This window comes from Corvus kubaryi, unplaced genomic scaffold (assembly GCF_017639235.1).
Source record: "Corvus kubaryi isolate FWS band 111438036 unplaced genomic scaffold, C.kubaryi_AGA036_p1.0 133, whole genome shotgun sequence".
NCBI lineage: Eukaryota > Metazoa > Chordata > Aves > Passeriformes > Corvidae > Corvus > Corvus kubaryi.
Genome location: NW_024580667.1, coordinates 10,254,351 through 10,275,384, shown reverse-complemented (window position 1 = coordinate 10,275,384; position 21,034 = coordinate 10,254,351). Strand labels below are relative to the sequence as shown.

The 21,034-nt window shown below is 45.3% G+C and overlaps 1 protein-coding gene and 1 long non-coding RNA gene across 4 annotated transcripts in view; one reads left to right on the top strand and one right to left on the bottom strand.

The window, feature by feature from the left end:
* Positions 1-1,390: 1,390 nt before the first annotated feature.
* Positions 1,391-20,126, top strand: LOC121668358. 2 transcript variants are annotated; one of them, XR_006017352.1, is made up of 3 exons: positions 1,415-3,442; positions 3,520-3,616; positions 19,475-20,126. It is a non-coding gene; the product is annotated as an uncharacterized LOC121668358 (long non-coding RNA). The 2 variants fall into 2 exon arrangements; XR_006017351.1 differs by lacking the exon at positions 19,475-20,126 and having other exon boundaries at positions 1,391-3,442; positions 3,520-7,993.
* The window catches only part of APOO (apolipoprotein O), a 27,795-nt gene continuing 23,739 nt past the window's right edge, over positions 16,979-21,034 (bottom strand). For both annotated transcript variants that reach the window (XM_042036090.1, XM_042036099.1), the window contains exons 8-9: positions 20,122-20,217; positions 16,979-17,292 (exon numbers count right to left, since the gene is read on the bottom strand). In XM_042036090.1, the coding sequence (XP_041892024.1) occupies positions 20,149-20,217 (69 nt within the window). In that variant the 3' untranslated portion in view covers positions 16,979-17,292; positions 20,122-20,148. The remainder of the gene's footprint in view (positions 17,293-20,121; positions 20,218-21,034) is intronic.

Here is a 21,034-nt window from a genome sequence, read left to right as displayed (position 1 = left end):
TCACAGCCCAGAAAACCAACCCTGAGGACTGCATCCAAAGCACCATGGGCAGCAGGGCCAGGGAGGGGACTCTGCCCCTCTGCTCCACTCTGGTGAGACCCATCCAGAGTGCTGCATCCGGCCCTGGGGTTCCCAACATCAGAAGGATGTGGATCTGCTGGAGTGAGTCCAGAGAAGGCCGTGATGATGATCAGAGGGCTGGAGCACCCCTCTCATGAACACAGACTCAGAGAGTTGTAGCTTCTCAGCCTGGAGAAGAGGAGGCTCCAGGGAGACCTAGCAGCTTTCCAGTACCTAAAGGGGCTATGGAAAGCTGGAGAGGGACTTTTCTCAGGGGTAAGAGGGCTTTAAGCTGTAGGAGAACAGGTTTAGACTGGCTCATAAGAAGAAAGTTTTACTGTGAGGATGGTGAGGCACTGGAACTGGTTGCCCAGAGTTGTGAATGTCTCATTGCTGGACGCATTCAAGGCAAGGCTGGATGGGGCTTTGAGCAGCGTGGTCTACTGGGTGGCATCCCTGACCATGGAGGAGGTTGGAACAAGATAGTCTGTGAGGTCCCTTCCAACCCAAACCATTCTATGATTCTGTGATATGGTTCCAGTGCTTATCTGGTCTAACTCCAGCTGGACTGAGAATGGAATCTGTCACAAAAATTACTTTGATTGAGCAGGTCAGGTTCTGCATAAGAAACATCCCTTTCCAGGACTGCCCCGGTGCAGCACCTCAGAAGCTGTGGCAGCATTCATACCACACACAGGAGCCTGAGGTTCAAATCCCTCTTCTACTCAAGGGGAGTGGAAATGTGTTTCTCACTTGGCCAAAGATTAAATGCCAGGCTACAAACCTCCCTACCCTTGCTGAGCCTGTACTCTTCTGGAATTCAGCAGGCCAAAGGAAGTGAGAACAAGCCTACCCAAGGAACCAGCTCAAGAGCTGGTGATGGAGGCAGAATGGGAAAGAGGAGATGGTCTCCAGCAGCTCTCACTGAGCATCAGGGTGGTGTATCTTCTCCTTGGTAAAGATGTAGTAACTTCACTGGTTACTCTGTGAGCTACATTAACCTACTCATCTCATACCCACTGCATCTCAGTCCTAGTACAATCTGTTTGGAAGTTATTTTAAGCTGGTGCTTCTGGCTCCATGTATCAGACCAGAAGGTGATTGCTAGTAGAGCAGTTTAAGAGTGTTTTTATTTTGAAATTAACAGTTCATTAGATATCTAGGGCAGGCCTGCTTAAATCTCAGGCCCCAGACTTCTGGAGCACAATAAAGCTATCAAAGCTGCATGACTGAATGGAACAAGCTAACTAATTAGGCATTATAATTAGGAAAGTAAGCAGCTTAGTCAAATTTTCAATCAATTTAAAATTGTTTATCATATCTTGTTCATCTTCTGCCAATGTGGCTTACCATTGCATTTTCTAAAATTCTGATGGAATGGATTCTCAGGGAGTCACAGAAAACAAGTGAGGCAGTGCTAAATGAGAAGACTTTTCTAGCCAGTGGGGATAATTTTAAACATTCACATGTGAAAGGACATACAGGGACCAACTGTTCAGATGTGACTTTTGCTGAGATCCTACTAAGAGGCAGGGTTTTTAAAGCCAGCAGAAATATTCTCACAGTTTTGGTAAGATTGACTCTCCAACAGTGATGTGGTAATGCCATGGGTCAAGAAAAGACCAATTTTAAATCCCCTCAATAACTTTTTCTCAAGCTACGGGAGGACCAAAGCGACTCTGGAACTACAATTGAGACATACAGCAGAGTGTTTTCTGTGGCTTTAGATGCTGGAGAAACCTCACCTGGCATGACTTTCCTCGGTTCCAGGACCACAATCACACCGCCAAGCTGAGTGCCAGCATACGGATGGGGGCTGAGCAATACCAGCTGGCTGTGAGCTGGTCACTGGTGTCCCACCAGTGGGAGCCCATCACAGCAGAGGCACAGGGCTGGCGTGTGGCCTGCAGGTCAGCCAGCGCTGCCCTGTTCCCCTGCTTTAGCGAGCCTGCCTGCGGGGAAGAGTTAGGGAGCGAGTGTTACCAGCGCTGGTAACATCTCCAGGGAGCTGAGGTGCAAAGCTCCTCCTCGCTCTCCCCCTCAAACTCATGCCCCGGGAAGTTCTCCTCAGGCTGAGGCAGCCGGCGAACATTTCGCAATGGCAGAGTTTCCTCACTCCCATCGGGAGGGGACAGAAGGGTGGCCTTGGACAAACTTGCGGCCGGAGGATGCGTCAGCACCGTCCCCGGCTGGGAGCAGAGGGAGCGCCGGGCTCGCCGCCCCCTCTCCGCTTGGCCTTTTCCTGTTCACAGGCTCCTGCACAATGATCCGGGCCGTAGCCATAGCGACGGCATGGAAGGAGGCTTTTTTTGTCTACATAAGTTAAAACAAAATATATGTGAGGAAAACAACCCTTCCCCCTCCCCTCTTCTTGTAAAGAGCCTTCGCTGTCCATATAATTCAAAAAAGCCAGTGCAAACTTTTCCTCCGAAAAAGCGTGTGGGGGCTTTACTGCATTCCTGCAGGCGGTGTTTTGTCTTGGGAGGAGAGTCGCCGTCCTAGAGCCTGGCCCGCGGGAAGCGGAGGTGTCAGCTCAGGGAAAGCACCACCTCCGTACGGAGAGGGACTCGGGAAAGCTCGGCGTAATTCCCCGCCAGGCAGCGCTGCCCCGGGCTGGAGGCCAGCCCAGGGGTGTGAGTCGTGCCTCCTTATCTTTGAGCTGACCAGAAGCTTTACTTCCTTCGGCTTGCACAAGCTTCCTCCTCACAGCGCTCGCCTCCCGGGGCTCTCCCTCCGCATCCCTCGGGGAGCAAAAGCTGAGCGGGAGCGCTCACAGGGACCGACGGACGGCAGCGCCGAGGGATGAAACCTGCCGGCTTTAAATCATTCACCTCACGCAACAGACTCGGCTGTGCCCGGTTGTTTTGCTTGCCTGGGCAGGATTGCTTAAATGGGTTTTTTTCCCTTTCCTTTTTTTTTTTTTTTTTTTTTCAAACTCAGGTTTCAGAGAAGTGGCTGCAATTTAAAGGAAGGCCTCAGCTCCTGTCTGAAACCAAGCAGCAAAGCAGCACCGTGCCTGCTGCTCATGTTTAATCTCACTGCAAACTCAAAGCAGGCTCTAACTTCACCATCCAGGAGAGATTCTCTCCCAGGACTCTTTTTTCTCCCCCCAAGGCTTGGCTAAGTTTTGTTTGCTGTCCGGCTGGTTTTTGGTAAATACAACCTTGATGGAGGGCTTCAGAACCCATCAGGAGCTCAGACTTGTCCCCACAAGGAGCTTGTGGAGGAGAGGGTGTACGGTTGAAGACAGTGGATATGGGCTCTGGGGCGGGAGCACAGCCCAACACCAGCGCAGCACTGGGAGATGCACCTCTCCCGACCTGAGCTCTGACTTTTTCTGCAATCAGAAACACTCTGTGTTTGATAACAGAATAAAGCACAGGTACACACCTCAGCTGAAAATAGTGAGTGAGGAGGAGGAAATTCCATCTTCAAACCAGTTTTGGTTTCATTTCACAGATTTACTCCAGCCCAAAGCAAGAGACAAAAAGCCCCAAGGGATAATTAGCTTGAGAGGATGGAAAATAAACACCCTGTTCAGAAAATCGGCTCTCAGGTAAATAGTTTTGTTTATTTGTGTTTTGAACTTTGCATATTTTGATTGTTGATATAGCAGGTGTCAGATGGTCACATCCACTCAAAGGGAAAAGGAACCTCCGTTTTTTGAACTGTTTCCCTTCTCCACTGAAACAGACTAAAAATAATGTGCTTTGGTAAGATGAAACCAGGTGCCCATCCGCTCCTGAAAGTTTGCTGTCCAGTATGATGAGGTGGTTTTACATCTTCCAAATCACCTCCCAGGAACCCACTGTGAAGGGATGGGACATGAATCCCTGAAATTCCTACTAGAAACCTTTCTCCACACAGGGAAAAAACATGAGAGACACGGTAGTTTTCCACATGAAAGCCCATCAGTGTTTCCAAGTAACTGGATATTGCAGTGTTATTTTTGAAACACACTGATAAAACTGCAGGGTGAGATTTTGCAAAGCTGGTTACTATAATTGGACGCCCAGATACCACTGTGAAGGTACCCTTGAACAGTCTTTATTGCTCTCACGATGAGCAAACTCCAGTCTGGGCTCCCTGTGATCTCCCTGAACTTCCAGATTTGGCCCACTTGAGTCACTGACACACAAACACCACCACACACCTTGTGCAGGAGGAAACAAGACTTGTAGTTTTGGTTTGTTGTCTTGTGCCTTTTGCAATCAGTTTACATGATAGGATTTGGGTTTCTGCCCCAGCCAGCTTCCTGCCACAGCCTAGGACAAATGTACAAGAACATTTTCAACCACTGCCTCAAATGTTTTTTAGCTACATTTGCAGGTACATGGGAGTTAACATAGAGGGATGGATCAAACTCTGCATTCACCACTCCTGGAGGTCATAACCTCTGTACAGAGGTGTAGCTTTGCCACTGGGGCAGAAAATGTAAGTTAAAAAGGAGGCAGGAGAAGAGATCTGCAGCACTGAAGGAGGCCAGGTGCAGGGGCTGACCACAGCCTGCCACAGGAAGCCACACACCCAACAGAGGAAGCAGCATCAAAGGAAACAGTTTAGACTTTATCCTTTCCAGATAATGTAATCAGAACAAACTAGAAGACTTATTTCACAAAATCAGAAGTCTGAGAGGTACATTCTTGGGATACATTAATAATATCTGGATTATATTTACCTCCCATTGATGTAATTAGCCACAACTCAGTGGATTAGCAAGTACTGGATTTGGTGGTGTGGGAGCAGGAATTATTTGTTGCTGAAGAGCAACAGGCAGAACTGGCAGATGGAGGCAGCAACAAGTGCTAGGATCAAAGAAATAACCTTATTAATCCAGTTTTAAACAAAACGAAACTAGCTGAAAATTTGAGGGATAGTGGCTGTTCTTTAGCCAGGCAAGAAAGCACACCCATTTTATGTAACTACATTTTTCTGAAAGCTGTAAAGCTGCCAGACTGTAAAACAGGGTGATAAACCAAAGTCCACTGCATTACAAAGTACAGCTAGTCCAAATGACAGTGAAGTCAGGACAAGGCTGAAGAATCCCAAAGGAAAACAAAAATAAATTACATAAGCAAGTACTCAGGATTTATAGACATGAGTTGACTACCTCCTCAGCACAAAGTAATAAAATTATTCTGTATTTGCATGCTGGGTTTGCCATCACCACAATTTAAAATTTGATTACAGAAGTCCTGCAGGCACTCAGAACCACAGAGCTCCTCTACCTGCCATTTGGGCTTGGTGTCAGCAAGCTATTATTTTCTGCTGTTAAAAGCCAAAGCACTTTTCACCCTGCAGCTCAACATAGTCAGACATCCCTGCTTCACTCCCAGGCAGGGCCAGGTTTGCCTCTAGGCACCCATAGCCGTGTGCCTCTCCAGCACAGTTTGGGCAGCTGGGGCTTCCCTTACACGGGCTTACATCTGGTTTCTCAGCTGGGGTACTTTCTGCAATAAGCACAGGACTGCAAAAGTGAAACTTCCTTTTAACACAGGTCTAAAAGCAAGTAGAGGTGTAGAGGAGGATGTGACATTATCTCCTGTTTGTTCTTAAAGAAGCTGTTGAGACTTTTGGATCCAAGAAGTGATGGTCCTTTCAGTTAACTTATAAAGCATCAGGTGCTCCTGTTAACAGAAGTACAGAATGTAACCCAAATGTAAATGCACCTCAGGCACATGCAGCTTGCAGTAAAAGGTTTAGAAGCACCAGTATGCTGTGGGCTGTGCTGGGCCAGCCCTCACCCCTTGCCAGAGCACAGCCACAGCCCCTCAGCTGGCTGGGCTGCCCTGCATGTGCAAAGCCACATGGGGACAGTGGCACTTGGAGCTGGTCCTTCTCTTTCATGATCTTTTCTAAGTTCAGCCACGGAGGCCTTACTTTGCACAGCTCCAAACAGCACCAAGCTCATCACAGGTGCTGCAGGATGTTTCGGAGGAGTTTCTGTGGGAGCTGGCACAGGACAGAGGGGCATGGAGGTGTCCATGAGCAACTGGAAGTTCCCAACCCCGTGGTGCACAAGCACTTGCTGTCCACTGAAGGTCGCACCGAGTACTCCGTGGGAGAGACAGATGCCTGGGGAAATGACCACAGACAACTCCAAGTGTAAAATCCTCGTAGTATTGTTTCTGGTGATACTGCAGCCAGCAAAACCTGCCTGGCTGCAGCGTGGGGGACACCTGCAGGCTCAGCACCTGCCAACACACACACGGAGACACACTGTGCCAGCCAATGCCAAGACTGTGTCCTTTTCCAGGGAGGCTGAGCCCCAGCAGCCTCATGACATGGCAAACAGTGTTTGAGAAAAGCCTGGTTTGTCCGAGGCAGCTTCTCTGCAGCGGGGCTGAGCTGTGGCAGCTGGGATTTAGTGCCTGCTGGGACACCACAGCCAGAGTCACAGCTGTGGGCTCGGTGTGGCCCATGGTGGGAGCGTGATGGAGGAGAAACCTGCTGAGGTAAACACAGGCAGACGTGGGGAGCAAGCGTGGATTTGTCCCTCCCCAGGCTTTTGGGCATGCCAAGGGCAGGGGAGGGCTGGCAGTGGGTCTGCTCAGCTGCTGGGCCCACTCAGCAACTACTCGGCATCACAGGGAAAGGAAGCTCAAACTTCTCCTTCAGACAGGGAAGTGCCTTGTCTGAAGAGGCTTCGGACTGGAACGTGACAGGCCCAGGGTGTGTTACGGCGCCGTGGATAGCAGCATGCTTGGCTGCCTGTCTCACAGGCAGTGGCCTGGCACATGGGGTAAAACACACTCTGAGTTTTATAAGTGAAGAAATACAGTGCCCTGTGGAGAAGCAGCAAGCATTCCCAAAAACAGCTTTCTGCAACACAGCTGGCTTGAAACATCAATATTTTTTCCAGAGAGTCTCTTTTACCAAAACACTGCAAACTCAGCCACTACCCCAGGCCAGGCAAGTACAGCCAGGATGATGTCCCTGTGACACCTGAGAACAACCTCCATAGACATCCAGCAGTGCTGCCATCATTAACTAAATCCCCTTTTTTTCAGAGTAGTTTATTTAATCACATAGTCTCAGAGTTATGTGTGACTCACATCACGTGTGAGTGAGCACACATGAGTTCCTCTTCTTCTGCCCCGTTAAAGCCATAGTTAAAAGACTTTTCCCACAGAGATATAGTGGAGTTTTACTTAATTCACAGCAAATACAGTCAGTACCTGAGTGATAATGTGCATAAATAGTACATGATTTGCACCCGATCAGGTTTTTTTTGTGTAGTTTCCATTAAAGGTGTAGCAGTGAACTTCTAATGCTCGTGTCCAGCTGTGGGATGAGTGGGATAAAAGTGGGCTGGGTGGAAAGCTGGCTGAAGGGCAGGGCTCAGAGGGTTGTAGTGAATGGGACTACATCTGGCTGGTCACCAGTGGTGCTCCTCAGGGCTCAGTTCTAGGGCCAGTTCTGTTCAGTGTTTGGAGAAAAGGAGGCTGGGGGCAATCTCATTGCTCTGTACAGCTTCCTGGGGAGGGGAAGTGGAGAGGGAGGTTAAGATCTCTTCTCCCTGGGATCCAGTGGTGGGATGTGTGGGAATGGTTCAAAGCTGCATCATCAGGGGAGGTTTGGACTGGACATTAGGAACCTCTTCACCAGGAGGATGGTCAAACACCAGAACAGACTTCCTGGAGAGGTGGTTGATGGCCCAAGCCTGTGTTTAAGAGGCATTTGGAGAATGCCCTTAACAATCTGCTTTGACTTTTGGTTACCCTGAAGTGGTCAGGCTGTTGGACTAGATCTTCTTTGAAGGTCCTTTCCAAGTGAAATATTTCTGTTCTGTTCTGTATCACAAGGAAGACTACAGAAAGTGTGTTGAAGACACTAAACATTGCATTTTTGTAAACAATTTAAGTGTTTTTTTCTTGGGACAACTGTATGACTAGAGAATTAAATAAGAGACAGTTACAATCACCAATTAGAAGTCTGTACTACACCCTCTGTTTTGGAAATTGCTGCCCATTGCAGCCAAGTGCCATGTTTTGTGTCCTTTGACCAGCCAAAAAAGACATGCTCCACCTGGAACCCCAATGTGTCCCTGACTCTGTCCCAGCAAGGTGAGGATCTGGTCCCCACAGCAAGGACTTCCAGCCCCAGCTGGTACCTGCTGGCTGCCTCCCTGCAGGTGTTCTAGGGGGGTTTGGCACGGGAGGACAGCCCACATCCCACAGAATCCTGTGGTGGGGCTGACTAATGGCTGAGCCACGTCTCCAGTGCAATCACGTTGCTTACAGTAAGCCCATCTCCTCTCTTTTCCTGGAGGGCAGTGGCTGGGTGCCATTTGGACTTTTTCCCATGCCTTTTGTGAAAAAGGCAGGAGGTCTTATGGAGCTCTGGGCTGCCCATGTCACCTGATGTGTGGGTGTGGGGGCTCAGCATCATCTCAGGACCACCCTCCTTGGGCCATCCCCTCATGAGAGGGCTTGGTGCAGCCTGACCCTGTGAGCTCACACCAGCACTGCTGGCAGCACCCACTTCCTGCACTGAGCCCTGAAAATTCCGGTCGGGCACCCAACACCTGCCAGTTTCTTTTTAGTCAGAGGCTCTGCGACACCAGGTTTTATCTGTCCTTCCCTGCCCTATGACAATCCCTCATCCCACTGACTCATCTGAAGGTAAATAGTGCCCAGGTAACCTGGCACTCAGCAGGAAACCCTCACCTCTGCTGTGCCTGATCACAGGTAACCTTCAAGAATGCCCCAGGAGAAACATTTGGTGCACTTTTCCAGCAAAGTGTTTAAAAACATTTATCAATCCAAAACCACCACTGCACTGGGATTATTATATGACATATTGGTTGTGTCTACTTATGTTTTCAGTAAGATAACAATGGCTCAGGTTTGTTAATCTATAAAGAGAATTAGGGCACTGTAATGGCATAGGCATGCTTGGAAAGGGCCTGATAACTTCTTTGTTATAAATACAGTTTTGCTTGTCTCTTTCCTTCCTTTTTTTAGTACAAATGAAATAGATCAGATGAATAAATCAGTGCCTAAATCTCCATCCAAGAAGCAAGGAGCCTTTTTGATTGCTTTGCTACAAGTAATTGTTCTCTATGAAATTTTTTTAAAATCTCAAATTAATTTCCTTTTCCTGAAGTCTAAATGTTTGAACATCAAAATGTTTAAAGAAAATGTGTAGATCAAAGAGTCAAAAGAAATCTCATTGTGAAACATAATAACAAGACTTTGGGGCTACTGTAGCACCTTGAGTGAAATCGGGGCTGGGAGGGCTATGCTGGGTGCCTGCCCACCTCCAGCTTTGTGCATCCTGGAGAAACAGGTTTTCCTCTTACACAGCTGGAAGTCACCCACAAAAATATCCCTTAAGCTTTAACCTGGGGAGAAGTGTGGGGTCCCTTCCAACTGTACTGCTGAGCTGGGAGTAGGAAAGGGGAGAAAGGAGAAGGGGATTGGTAAGAAACCAATCCTTACAAGTGGGGGGAGAAAATCAACAATGGAGAGCGTGCATAAAAAAAGTCCACTGTAGGTTTTCACTGTGCCCTTCTCAAACCACAGTGCACATGTTTGCTCACTCTGGTTTTGATGGTGGCTTTTTTTTTTTTTGTCCCCATCATGCACTCACTGTGGAGGGAAGGTCAGGTTTGAGGAGCTCACCTGGCCAAGGGTACCACAGTGTTCCCCCAGTCAGGACAGCTGTCTCCTGTAGCTGCCTTCACGTGAGCAGGAAACTGAATGCCAGAAAAACAAACACGCCAACCTCTTCATAAGTAAACATTCATAACCTTGAATAGGTCCCTGTTATGCAAGGCACACTAACACCCTTTCAGGGTGCAGGGCACCAGAAGTGCTGCAAAGCTGCTGTTTCCAGGATTTTAGGGACAGCCACCCAGATTTGCAGCCTCCCCACAAGGGGGCTGCTGCTGTGCCAGTGTGGGGAGACAACCTGCAGGCACCCGTGCCAGCACCACAGCCCCACACACCATATGTGTAGGAATAGGGCCTCCAGGAGCACCAGGAGTTCTCTAGACATGCTGGTGCAGAGCTGTGGTCCCCTGTACCGGGTCAGATGAGGCCACGGGGTCAGCACAGCCATCACGACTAAAAATTAACCTGGCTCAAAACCTTAATGTTTAAAACAAATTACATTTTAAAAAAAAGTCAGCCTATTGTTTTCCAGCTCTCTAAATAGTAGTTGACCAGGTTTTAAGGAAAACTGTTCCAAAATCCCAAAGTGATAAAAGCTGCTAGATAACCATATATGAGGAGCTTGAACATCTGTATATGAGAAACCTTGAAAACAGGGATGATGAGGTGCCAGAATTCCTCAAGAAAATTACTGAGGTGAGAGAAAAAATGCAAGGAAGACCTCAGCAGCACCCCCGGGCCAGGGGGTGCTCTGGGCAAAGCCAGGAAAGTCCACCAGAGAGAGGGATCACAAACACAGTGAGACAAAACAGCTGAGAGAAAACAAGTTATTGCAGAGAATGAAGTCAACAATCAAGTATGAAACCATTACAGAATCCTCTGCCTAGAAACCCCAGCACTGAGCGCCTGCATGGACCAGAAAGAGTCCCACTTTTCCAGTCAGAAAGGACATTGCAGAATTCTCCTGTTCTCCAAGAGCATCCCTCTGGAGCTGGCAGGTGAACCAGATGGATCTCACGATGCTCCTCAGCCTTCCTGCAGGCAGAGCAGTCTTTCAGCTGCAGGCACAGAGTGGAGAACTCTTGTGCAAATAAAACTGTTCCTCATATGCATTTCACTCCACAAGGAAAATAAAAACATAGAGGAAGTCCCACAGGACTACTAATTAAAATTACTGCCTCACACCTCCTTTGCGGTTATGATTTTATTTATTGCAGTTTACTTAGATGTGATGGCTATGTGTTTATTCATGGTAGTAGCCTTCCAGGACAAAAATCAGGCTTTGAGCACAGCACATCACATTCTTAGTTCAGAGACTTGGGGCCTGAGGTATGTAGAGTTCTGCACATCTATATTGCACTTTACTTCACCCACTGGGAGCCTAAAATCATTTGGGTTTTTTGCTCCCATAGTTCTGTTACTTTTGGGTGTGAGTCACCCTGGGCTAGCCAGCAGAGAGTGATTTTATAGCACTTCTCCTCTAACATTCCTCAAACAAGAGACTCTCCTTAGCAGGCTGACCTCATCTGCAAATAGGATAATACTGTAAAAACAATAATGCTAAAAAGCGACCAGTGAATATCTGGCTTTTTTAAGAGTTCAAGGAGGGTTATGGTAGTAAAAGAGGATGCACTCATATTTATGTTACCTCTTTTTTCCACAAGCTAAGCCTCCTTCCCCTTTACTGTTTTCTTCTTTGTCAAAACAGAGTTGCTGATTTTAGCATCTGTGTATTTTGCTCTCTTGTACAATGAGAGATCATACTGATCTTACTCCATCAAGGCAGAAGTACAGCCAAAGGTTGTTTGACCCCAGGGACGTGTCCTTGTACAGTTGGATGCTGTGCAAAAGCTGCTAAATGGCAGAGGACTCCAATGTTATGTATAAATTGGCTCGTACTCCCTCTTGGCAGGGATAGAAAGAGCCGAGTAGTGCACATTTCTTTCTTCCTTCAGCCAGTAACAGCTCATCCCTTTCTTTGTCAGATGAACCCGGAGGCAAGTACAGGAGAGATAAACAAAACAGACCGTGCCTCACTGACCTCCCCCTGAACCACAGACAGGAGAGTGAGTCCTTTGCTCCTGGTAGAGCTGCGTTTTCTCCGGCGCCTCCCCTGAGTTTGGTGTGAGGCGCTGTGCTGAGCCCCGCGCCTGTCCCGGCGGGGCTGCTGCCTTTGTTCCCTGCGTGGCACCGCCGGGGCCGAGCCTGACTCACTGGCAGCTCCCGATGCCATTCCTCATCTCTGGCAGGATATGAAAAATGTGTCAAGCCTGGCACACGACAGTAAACATAATTCTTTGGGCTGGCTTTGGTGCTCTCACCAGCCGGTTTTAGTTTGGGCAGTTTGTAAATGATGCTTTTAAGACAGGAGATCAAAATCCCCCTGGCGCGGCTCCTCAGTAAATGCAAAGATGACTTCAACGCGCTGCGCTGCATTACAAAACTCTCTTTTTTTTCCTTTTTTTTTTTTGGTCCCACGCCGAAGTATCAGCGCAGTGCTTTGAACTGAGGTTACCTTTATGATTCACGGCATGAATGAGCACTTAGTGTGCGCATACAAGAGCCCTGTACGAATCAGGAAATGGCTCTTTCAGGTCTCCTGACAAAAGGAAGTGAGTCTGAAGCTTGCTAAAGTTACAAAGGGGACGTTGGTGAACTTAATCTGGGGCAGGGGGTAGGGGGAAGGGAAGAATCCCTTTTCTTTTCACTGAGGATTGATACACAAGCTCCCCGTGTTTCTGTACATCATTTTTAACAACAACAACAACAAAAATTAAAGGGGCTGAAACTGTGGTGGTGAGGGCCGTCTCTAGCTGCCTGCCTATGATCCCTAGCTGGTACGTGCATACAGCCACGAAGACATTTCTAGCTTCCCGCTTCAGCATTCCCCCCTTGGCTGGGGCAGTGAGAGCTTTCCTCCATCCCTGGGGTAACGATGTGAGTGGGCAGGGAGCGAGCATCGCGGCACACCCCTGCTCGGGGCATCCTGCCCTCTCCTCTGCCCGCGGAGCGGGGGCACAGCGGCCTCCAGGGCGCCGCAGCACTCCCGGCCAAGCGCTGGATGTGGCTCACTTTCAGTTCAAACAAACCGAGTAAACTTCTCCGAAGGCACGGGTGCTGCGCCCTGGAGTTGAGCGAAAGTACTCCAGGTAAAGACACGGAAGATTCAGAAGCAGTGGGACACAGAACAGCGGATTTTGACTGATGCTGGTACAGAACGTGGTAGGTCCTGTGGCTTCACACCGCAACGGCCAAAGCAGAAAGGAATTAAGTTCTCCGTGTGAGGTTATTCTTTTATCCAGGCATGCAGGGGCTGAACTCACTACTCCCTTGAAATGCACATTGCACAAGCCCCTGGAACAAGATGAGGTGCTCTCTGGCAGCCCTCCAGCACTTGTCTACACAGCCCCAGCGGGTAAAGGACTGCACCAAGAGCCGTCCCGCCGCAGCATCTGTCCCCTCAGCCAAAAAAGCGTGGAGCAAATGACCCATCTTGTTACTTCATAAGCTCTTACAAACTTCAGGTTAGCTTTGCTGAGCAAGATTCAGACACTCAAGACTAAAGTGCATCCTTCAGCTTTAGTTTCTATCAAATTAAATTCTTGAGTCTTGTGAAGGTTTATCTTCACACTATAAACAAGAAGAGAAGTTCCCTGGCCAAGCTGTCCCATTGTCCCCACTGCTCCTTTCACAGTGGGCACAAAGACTCTGGGATCACGAGCACAGCTCAGGCTGTGCCATGGCTATTCCCAGGCATACATAAGCAAGTCAGCTGGAATCTCCCTCTCTCCAGAAGATCCAGCAAAGCTTACCCATAACAGGATCATGCCTCAGTAACTGGGGCTGGTGATGGAGCACTATCCAGTTTACCTGCCACATCTGGACACAGCACATGTGACTGACTGGCTTTGAGTGTTAGTTGGTAGATTTAGACCTTTAAATGCAAACACAAAAAAAGAAAGAGGGTAAGGAGGAGTCGAGAGACCTTAGTCTAGTGCAGGCATTGTAGGTCCACTTCCAATGGAGCAGAGGGAGGGACGAATCTTTTAGAGGGAGCAGACTGGTAACCAGCTGTGAGACATCCTCAGCCCACCTTTGATTTTGCCAGTTTTCATCAGTGCAATGGCTACCAGTAACACCAGCTTGAAAACGTGGCTGTGAGAGCAGCACTCTGGAGGAATCCATGAACGTCAAGTCCCGCTCAGACTTTCATCTTTAAGCAGAGATGGCCAGTGATGAATTTCACTGACCTGAGAAAACACCCCAATTGCATCAATATACCAACATTTTTTCCAGAGGGACCCTAAGAAAGCTGCCAGCTCCAGTCAATTTAAGAACCATATAGTCAAAAAATACCAGACTCAGCTTATGGTACAGACTTAAGAGCACAGGGGGATGTTGCACAATTAGAAACTTTTTTTTTTTTTTGCTAAAACAACTTCTGCTTTGTAGTTTAGATACTATCAAATGTTTTCCTTGTAAACAAGAAGCTTTTGTACCTGTCAAAACCCCTCTGGAAGGGGGTTAACCTAGGCAGCTGCCAGGCCACCCAGGTGCTACAGCCAACGCTGCTGTGAGAGGCTGTATCCAGGAAGGTCCAGCGGGAAGTCATGCAGGCCTTCCCAGCATGCCTGAGCAGCCAAAATGCTCTTTGTCAATAGCAGTTTATTATGATGAAACTGGTTTTAGAAGTAACTCAGAATTTATAGGAAGGTACAGAAGTAATCATAACAAAACAAAAAAGGGAAAAAGAAACATATGCAGCAGTTTATATTTGTCCGGAAGCAAATGTGCTCACACTGAGGTTTTTCTGGCAATAAACAAAGCAGTAACAAGTCTCTTCAACTCCCAGGGCACTTTTTTCTCAAGGGGTAAAATGCAATTCCCTCCACATCAATCCTGCTCTTTACTGCTCTCCTTGAAGGTGACAGATGCAATGAGAAATGCTCCAAAACATTTGACTTATGACTGCTGTGAAGTCTGTGTCTGGGGCCTCCTGCAGTCAGAGCACTGAGTCTAAACCAGAGTTTTGCAATGAACACTTGTGGCAAAATCCTGTGTGTTTCTTGAAGGCTGCAAGATTGTGCATATTTACCCAGGCTAACTGGATTATTCCAGGCTGGTGATGCTCCTTCTAGCAAAGAGAGGCCTCGCTGTCACTTTTGATATATGACATGCTGCCTACAAGAATCCTGATCCCAACACAGGGCCAACCTGATGACCTCCAGTTCTACAACTTTCACACGCTGCAGATAAAAGATGGTGTTTTTAAGAGAGAGCACTGCAACCTCTGCTGCCCCAACCTCTGCTGCAGCCACTGTAGCAGAGGATGCTGAGATGAGAACACTGTTTCAGCTGCACACAGTCCAGTTACCAAGCCAAAAAGCCTTTAAGTGGAAGGATGACCAAACAGGAAGCTTGGGTGGGGAATATACCATCTTAAACCTACATTGTAATACCCACAGGCAAAGTCTGGCAAAAGGTAACACATGCATGCACAATTTAGTTCCATGTGTGCACACACACACACACACATATATATATATATATGTATACACATCAACAGTCGTCAGGTGCTCTCCTGCTCCTTATTAGGAAGGTCTGTGCCAAGAGGATTGAATGTTTACAAACTCTTGGGCTCTTACCAGCATGAAACTTTTTTTTATTTCCTGTAGTTATAAAAACCAGAAGACATCAGGAAAGGATTCCAGCTAAGGCTGTCTTGCTCACATTTTGGAACCGTCTCCTTGTCATGTGTGTATGCAGGTGCTTGAAGGCAGTCATTTCCTGCTACATAAAAGCATTCTGGTTTGATGTCAATCACTTGGGACACTTTTAAGCAGCAGTGTAAATATGCAGTATGAAGATGCAATCAAGTGAAAAGCATTTAAGTGATATTTATTTAACCCAGGATTTTTAAAACATGCACACGTGTGTATGCAAACAAATAACTGAATTACCAAATAATCACATCCTTAAATGCTAATGTGGCATATGCCAAATATTGAAATAATACGAAACTGAAAAAAATACAGGCATCTAAAGCTGTAATCCTAATTCTGTGGTAATTATTCTCTATCTGATATGAGAATGCATAAGTGAAGAACTATCTTTAAGGCCAGAACCAAATCTATCTCTGTACCACAGGAGTGGTGTAAGAGAGCAGTTACAGCTCTATTTCCCAAGTTTCCTTTCCACTACTGACAAAAATACTACTTTGATCCTCCCAAGCCTGCTTGAACTACGTTGGCAAGTTTAAAGAAAAAACAAAACCACACACACACACACACCCCTCCCAAACCCCATGCAAGAACTCTGCTGCCTATATCAACACACATCTTCACCAGCCTAAAACAATCATAAAAACATGGACTGAACATGTTGGGAGATACTGTTTTTCTGCCTGAGGCAACCACATGCCTTATTGCCTGTACTAAAAAAGGGTTGGCCTGTTTTACAATGCCCACACAGACTGGCATTCACATTGCCAAGGTCTGCTTGTTTTTCTCTAAAAATCTGTGGAATATGCTCAGCTGGAATACCTAACCATGCAATAACAAAGATATTTAAAAGCATTTTGAATCTGATTTACTTTGTATTTTCTTCCCTGCTCTTTTTAGAAAGTTAATGTATCATACAAACATACTTCATTTCATCCTTCACCCATTCCTCATATTCATTGATTAATTAAGCAGCATTTAAGGCTCACCAACACAGCTTTAAATGCTGAGCTACTTGGATTACAGTAATTTGTAATGCATCAAGCCCCGAAAGAGGGACTCATGGAAATGACAACAAATGATGAAAGGGTTTTATTGTGCAAAGATTTCAAAATGCTGGAAATTCTTTTGTATTTCCCTCCACATCACTTTTTCCTCCCCTCCCCTGGCTGGGAATAAGGAAACAGCCAAGTTATTCTATAGCTGGTTCCCACCATGGTAAAGTTCTGGTTCCCATTGTGCTGTGCATTCAAGCAAAAACAAGAACAGGCATTAACAGCTCCATTCCCATCCATCCACCAGACAGGAACTCACAGATGCTTCATTACACACCTCCCGCTGGCACTGATGAGCCAGAGGACTTGTACAGAAAGGAGGGGAGGACTCAGACAAAACACAAGAGTCATTGTAATTGTTCCCATTCCCAATTCTATGAGCTCACGTTAGCCAAAACATCCTCCTCCTTTCAGCTTTCCTTGCTGGTAAAAAATACAGGCACTGTCAACACCACCTCGAGACCTTTCAGATTGTGCAAACATCACATCCGTGAGTTTAAAGAAGACAGGAGGAGGGGAAAAAATGGACAATTTTCTGTAACTGGAATTTTATTTTATATATAAATAATAAAGAGACTGAGGGATTTTGCTACTTGCAATGTTGATCCTGCAATGGGACAAGCATGGGCAGACTTGAGTCCCACTACAGAAGAGAGGATGAAGTCTCAAGACTGACCCAAAACACATAGTGTCCTTTCACAGAAGCCATACCAGAAGCCTGAGCAGCAGATCATCAGACTGTCCTGAGGCAGAAGGCAGATTAGTAACATTCAAAATGGATTCAGATGGTTTTCATCTTTTTCTTGGGAAATTGTTGCTCATATCTATATTTTTATTCACCTATAACCAAAGAAAGGGGACAGAGGTTAAGGGGGAGAGGGAAGGAGGGAGAAAGCAGAATTAAATTTATCACAAGCTTTTCCTTTCCATTTTTAAAGTGCAATTATAATTTTTTTTTCTTTGCTGTGGCAGGTTTATCAAAATCTGTTTGAGAAACATTCTCAGTACCAATTTGCTTCAGTAGAGATATTTAACTCTTCATATTACCAACATTAGAGCACTAATGATCATGTCTGTTCTAGAGAACTCGATTCCCATAGTTGAACTAAATAGAAATACAAAAGAGAAAGAACACTTCACAGCAACCAAACACCAACTGGAATCTTGTATAATAAACCAACTTCCTTGAAAAGAATTATTTTGAATTCCCATCAAATGCATGTTTTCTTAATCTTACTTATTCTGGTGTAAAAATAGGGCAATTTAACTGAAAGAAATGGAATTACATAAATATAGATCTGTAACAGAGTGATATGCTATCTTCATGGAAAAACACAAAACCCTGTCACTTCCGTGCAATTCCTAAACACAACAGCTGGATAAAATTAAAGCTTGCTTCTTCCACAGTGGGATGTGGTTTCAGCTGAAGTTTGCATATAATTTTTGATGACAAACAAATAATAATAAATAAAGGAGGTACAATGCTGCTGAGTTTTGGAATAGAGAAGTATGTTGTTGTCTTCAACCCCATATGATTTTGGCCCTGGCTGACCATTCAGAGTTCAGAGACCCATGCTGTGGCAAATCATTGAGGAAATGAGATTGTCTTTATTTTAGTAACCACATTCAACAAGGAATATTACCAACAGTTGAAAATGCACTGAGACTTTCAGGACTGATCTCATCCAGAATAAAAAAATGTGTCTTTTCAAAATTCACAGCAGTGTTCTCCAGCCTCTGGGATCACCCAAATCCAACAAAACATCTGGACTTGGGTATGGAGTTAAATTACTGGATTTGGTGTCAAGCACAAGTAGCAAATTGCCACCCCCGCAGAACAGCTGAACTTGATACTGAATTGAACTTTCACCATCTGGTTGCCCTAGGTCAAAAATCCAGCAGTTCCCTTCATGTGTCTCCCCCAGAAACAACATGAGGTGAAGCACGTAGGTTTCAAAACCAGGAGCACCCAGGTACTTCAAGCTCCTGGACAATTTATCTTCAGTCTCTTAAAACCTTCCCCAAACAAAGAAAATGTGCCTGAAGCAAAAGGCTGACATTTCGAAAAGTGAATAAAGGCCTAACAGAAATTATATTCATAGCAAGAAATTCTAAAAGAAAATAAAATCTATTCATGGATTTCTGTTTGTAATGAACCTTGATATTTGTACAGTGTCACAAACAAAAGTTCCGTTTTCTTGGTTTTTTATCATTTAGTAGCTCTGTCCTAGTTGACAATAAGCACAACAATATCTCAGTGAATTTTAGAGAGGCTTTTCTTCCTCTTGGTTCTATTGGGATTCTTTACACACAAAAAATATTTTTTAATCCTCCTATTATTTTTTAGTTTTTATTTTACGTGACTATCTTACAAACTACTTGGAAAACATGTATTCCTAAAGACTTTATATTCATAGCTCTAAAGGAAAAACTAAGTTACTCAATACATCAGCCAGTCAACAACCTCACATTGCTGTTTTGAGAATCAGCTATAGCAATTAAAAACACATTAAGGGAGCCAACATTAAAATCTAGGTTTTCTTTTAAAGCTGCCCACGTAACAGTGGCACGCTGCTGCTCAGCAGATGGGTGCATTCTACCACATCTGCAAACATATGTGACTGATGGTGATGCATGGGAAAAAAATGGGTGCTGTTTGCCAGATCTGGACTCTATTTACACACTTGGCAGTAAGGAAAAAAAAATAAATTCTGGTGAATGGAATACTGCATATGAAAACGATGAGGAGTCCCTATAATGCCAGGATCCCTTTCTGATGAAAAGCAAGTTTTTAACATGGTGCAAAAATAATACAGGGCAAAGAGAAGCAAGTAGAAAACATGTTCAGATGAGAAATTCTTTATCAGCTGATAACAGAGCAGGCATCTGACAATTTGCACTAAATGATGTCCAATTACGTTATAATTATTTGTAATAAGCCTCAAATACACAGCAATTTTTATCCCATGAAACCAAACCATCATAAAAAAGTCAAGAGTATGTTTTTGTTTTGCTTTTCTAGAAACTGTAACCATAGGACTTGCTTGAGTTTAGAACACAGCCCCAAGGCCAAGTCAGAACTGGTATCTCAACTCAAGTTTCTGCCTTGGAGAACCTGGAAACGCTGCCTCCATTTCCTCCATCTTTTCATCCCAACAGGACTCATTTGGGAGCTGCACTAAGATGAAAGGTCAGGCACATCGTGGACTGTTACAGACTGTAAGACAATGCTGTACCTTGGCACTGACAAATCTTTATAAAGAAAACTTATCAGCAGGAAAGAGGTTTCTTTTCCCACCCTAATACTTGTACAAGCGTGACAAAGAAGGCAAAGAGGTTTTGGTATGGGAGGCAGAAATGGGAAGAAGAAAAAGAAAAGGCCAAAACCAACCAACACTACAATCACAAGACTTTCCTCATTTAATTCAGAACCCTTCAAACAGACCTATATTTACTTGCAATGCTCTAAAGATGAAGAATTTAGATTTCTTAGCTTAAATAGTGTTAAGGAACGCACATATTCCTGACAAATTTTAGGACAAATAAAATTATCTGTCCTCACTTTCCTCATCATTATGAAGAAAACTACAAGTCAAACTTTGCAAATGTTCAGCTCTTCCAAGTTACTCTGCTGTTTAGTCAAAAATTATTACCAGTCTTTATCCTTACCTGTTTGATGCCAGGTGATGTAGCATTTTACTTCTGAGTTTGCTCTTTATTTGAAGCAGCATGGACTTCCAGGGGCTTGTCACCCACTGCATCACCCTTGAGGAAGAAAAATTGTGCACAAAAGTTCAGTTGAGACAATCCAGGATTAATGTTTTTTCCAGAACAGAAATCCTCTTCAAAAGCTGAAACAAAAATGTCTCACAAAATCAAGTGGCTCATGAGACTAATTCAGTATAATACACTCAAATATGATCTACCAAACACTTTCTAGACTTTAGTCCTCCTGTCGTTAGCCAAGCAGTTAAAGGATTTGAAAGAACAAGTAGCTTCAACAGAAATGCTTTAATTGACTCATTTTGCCTGTATTAATAATAGAGGATGAATACCCACAGAGTAGTTGCTATTCTGCATTCTCTGAATTCTGTGTGGATTTATACAATAGGCCTCTTTTAGCACATATCCTTCTAGAGAGTGTTCTCACACTTTCCCCAACAAAAATGACAGAAATCAAAGAATGAAGATAAGCTTGTTACAGGGTCTGGTCTATCTGTTTGCCAAGATGCTATAACAAACAAGCATTTGATTATAGCTTTTAGTAGATATTGATAAAAAAATACTTAAAGGGCCACACACGTGGCTTGGGGACTGAAGCAAATTACATACAAGGACAGGCTGAGATGAGGGTCTGTTCAGACTTGTGAAGACCACACAAAGGGGGAACCTAACTCCTGTCCACAGTTCCTTAATGGGCATTTACATATTGGGAAGAGCCAGGTTCTTCTCAGATGTTCACATCCAAAACACCGGGAGAAAAGGACAGAGGAGTATGGCAAATTTCTCTTAGATCAAAGGACAAAAAATTATAAATATATCACACCACCAATCACTGGAGCAGGTTTTCCAGAGAACTTTC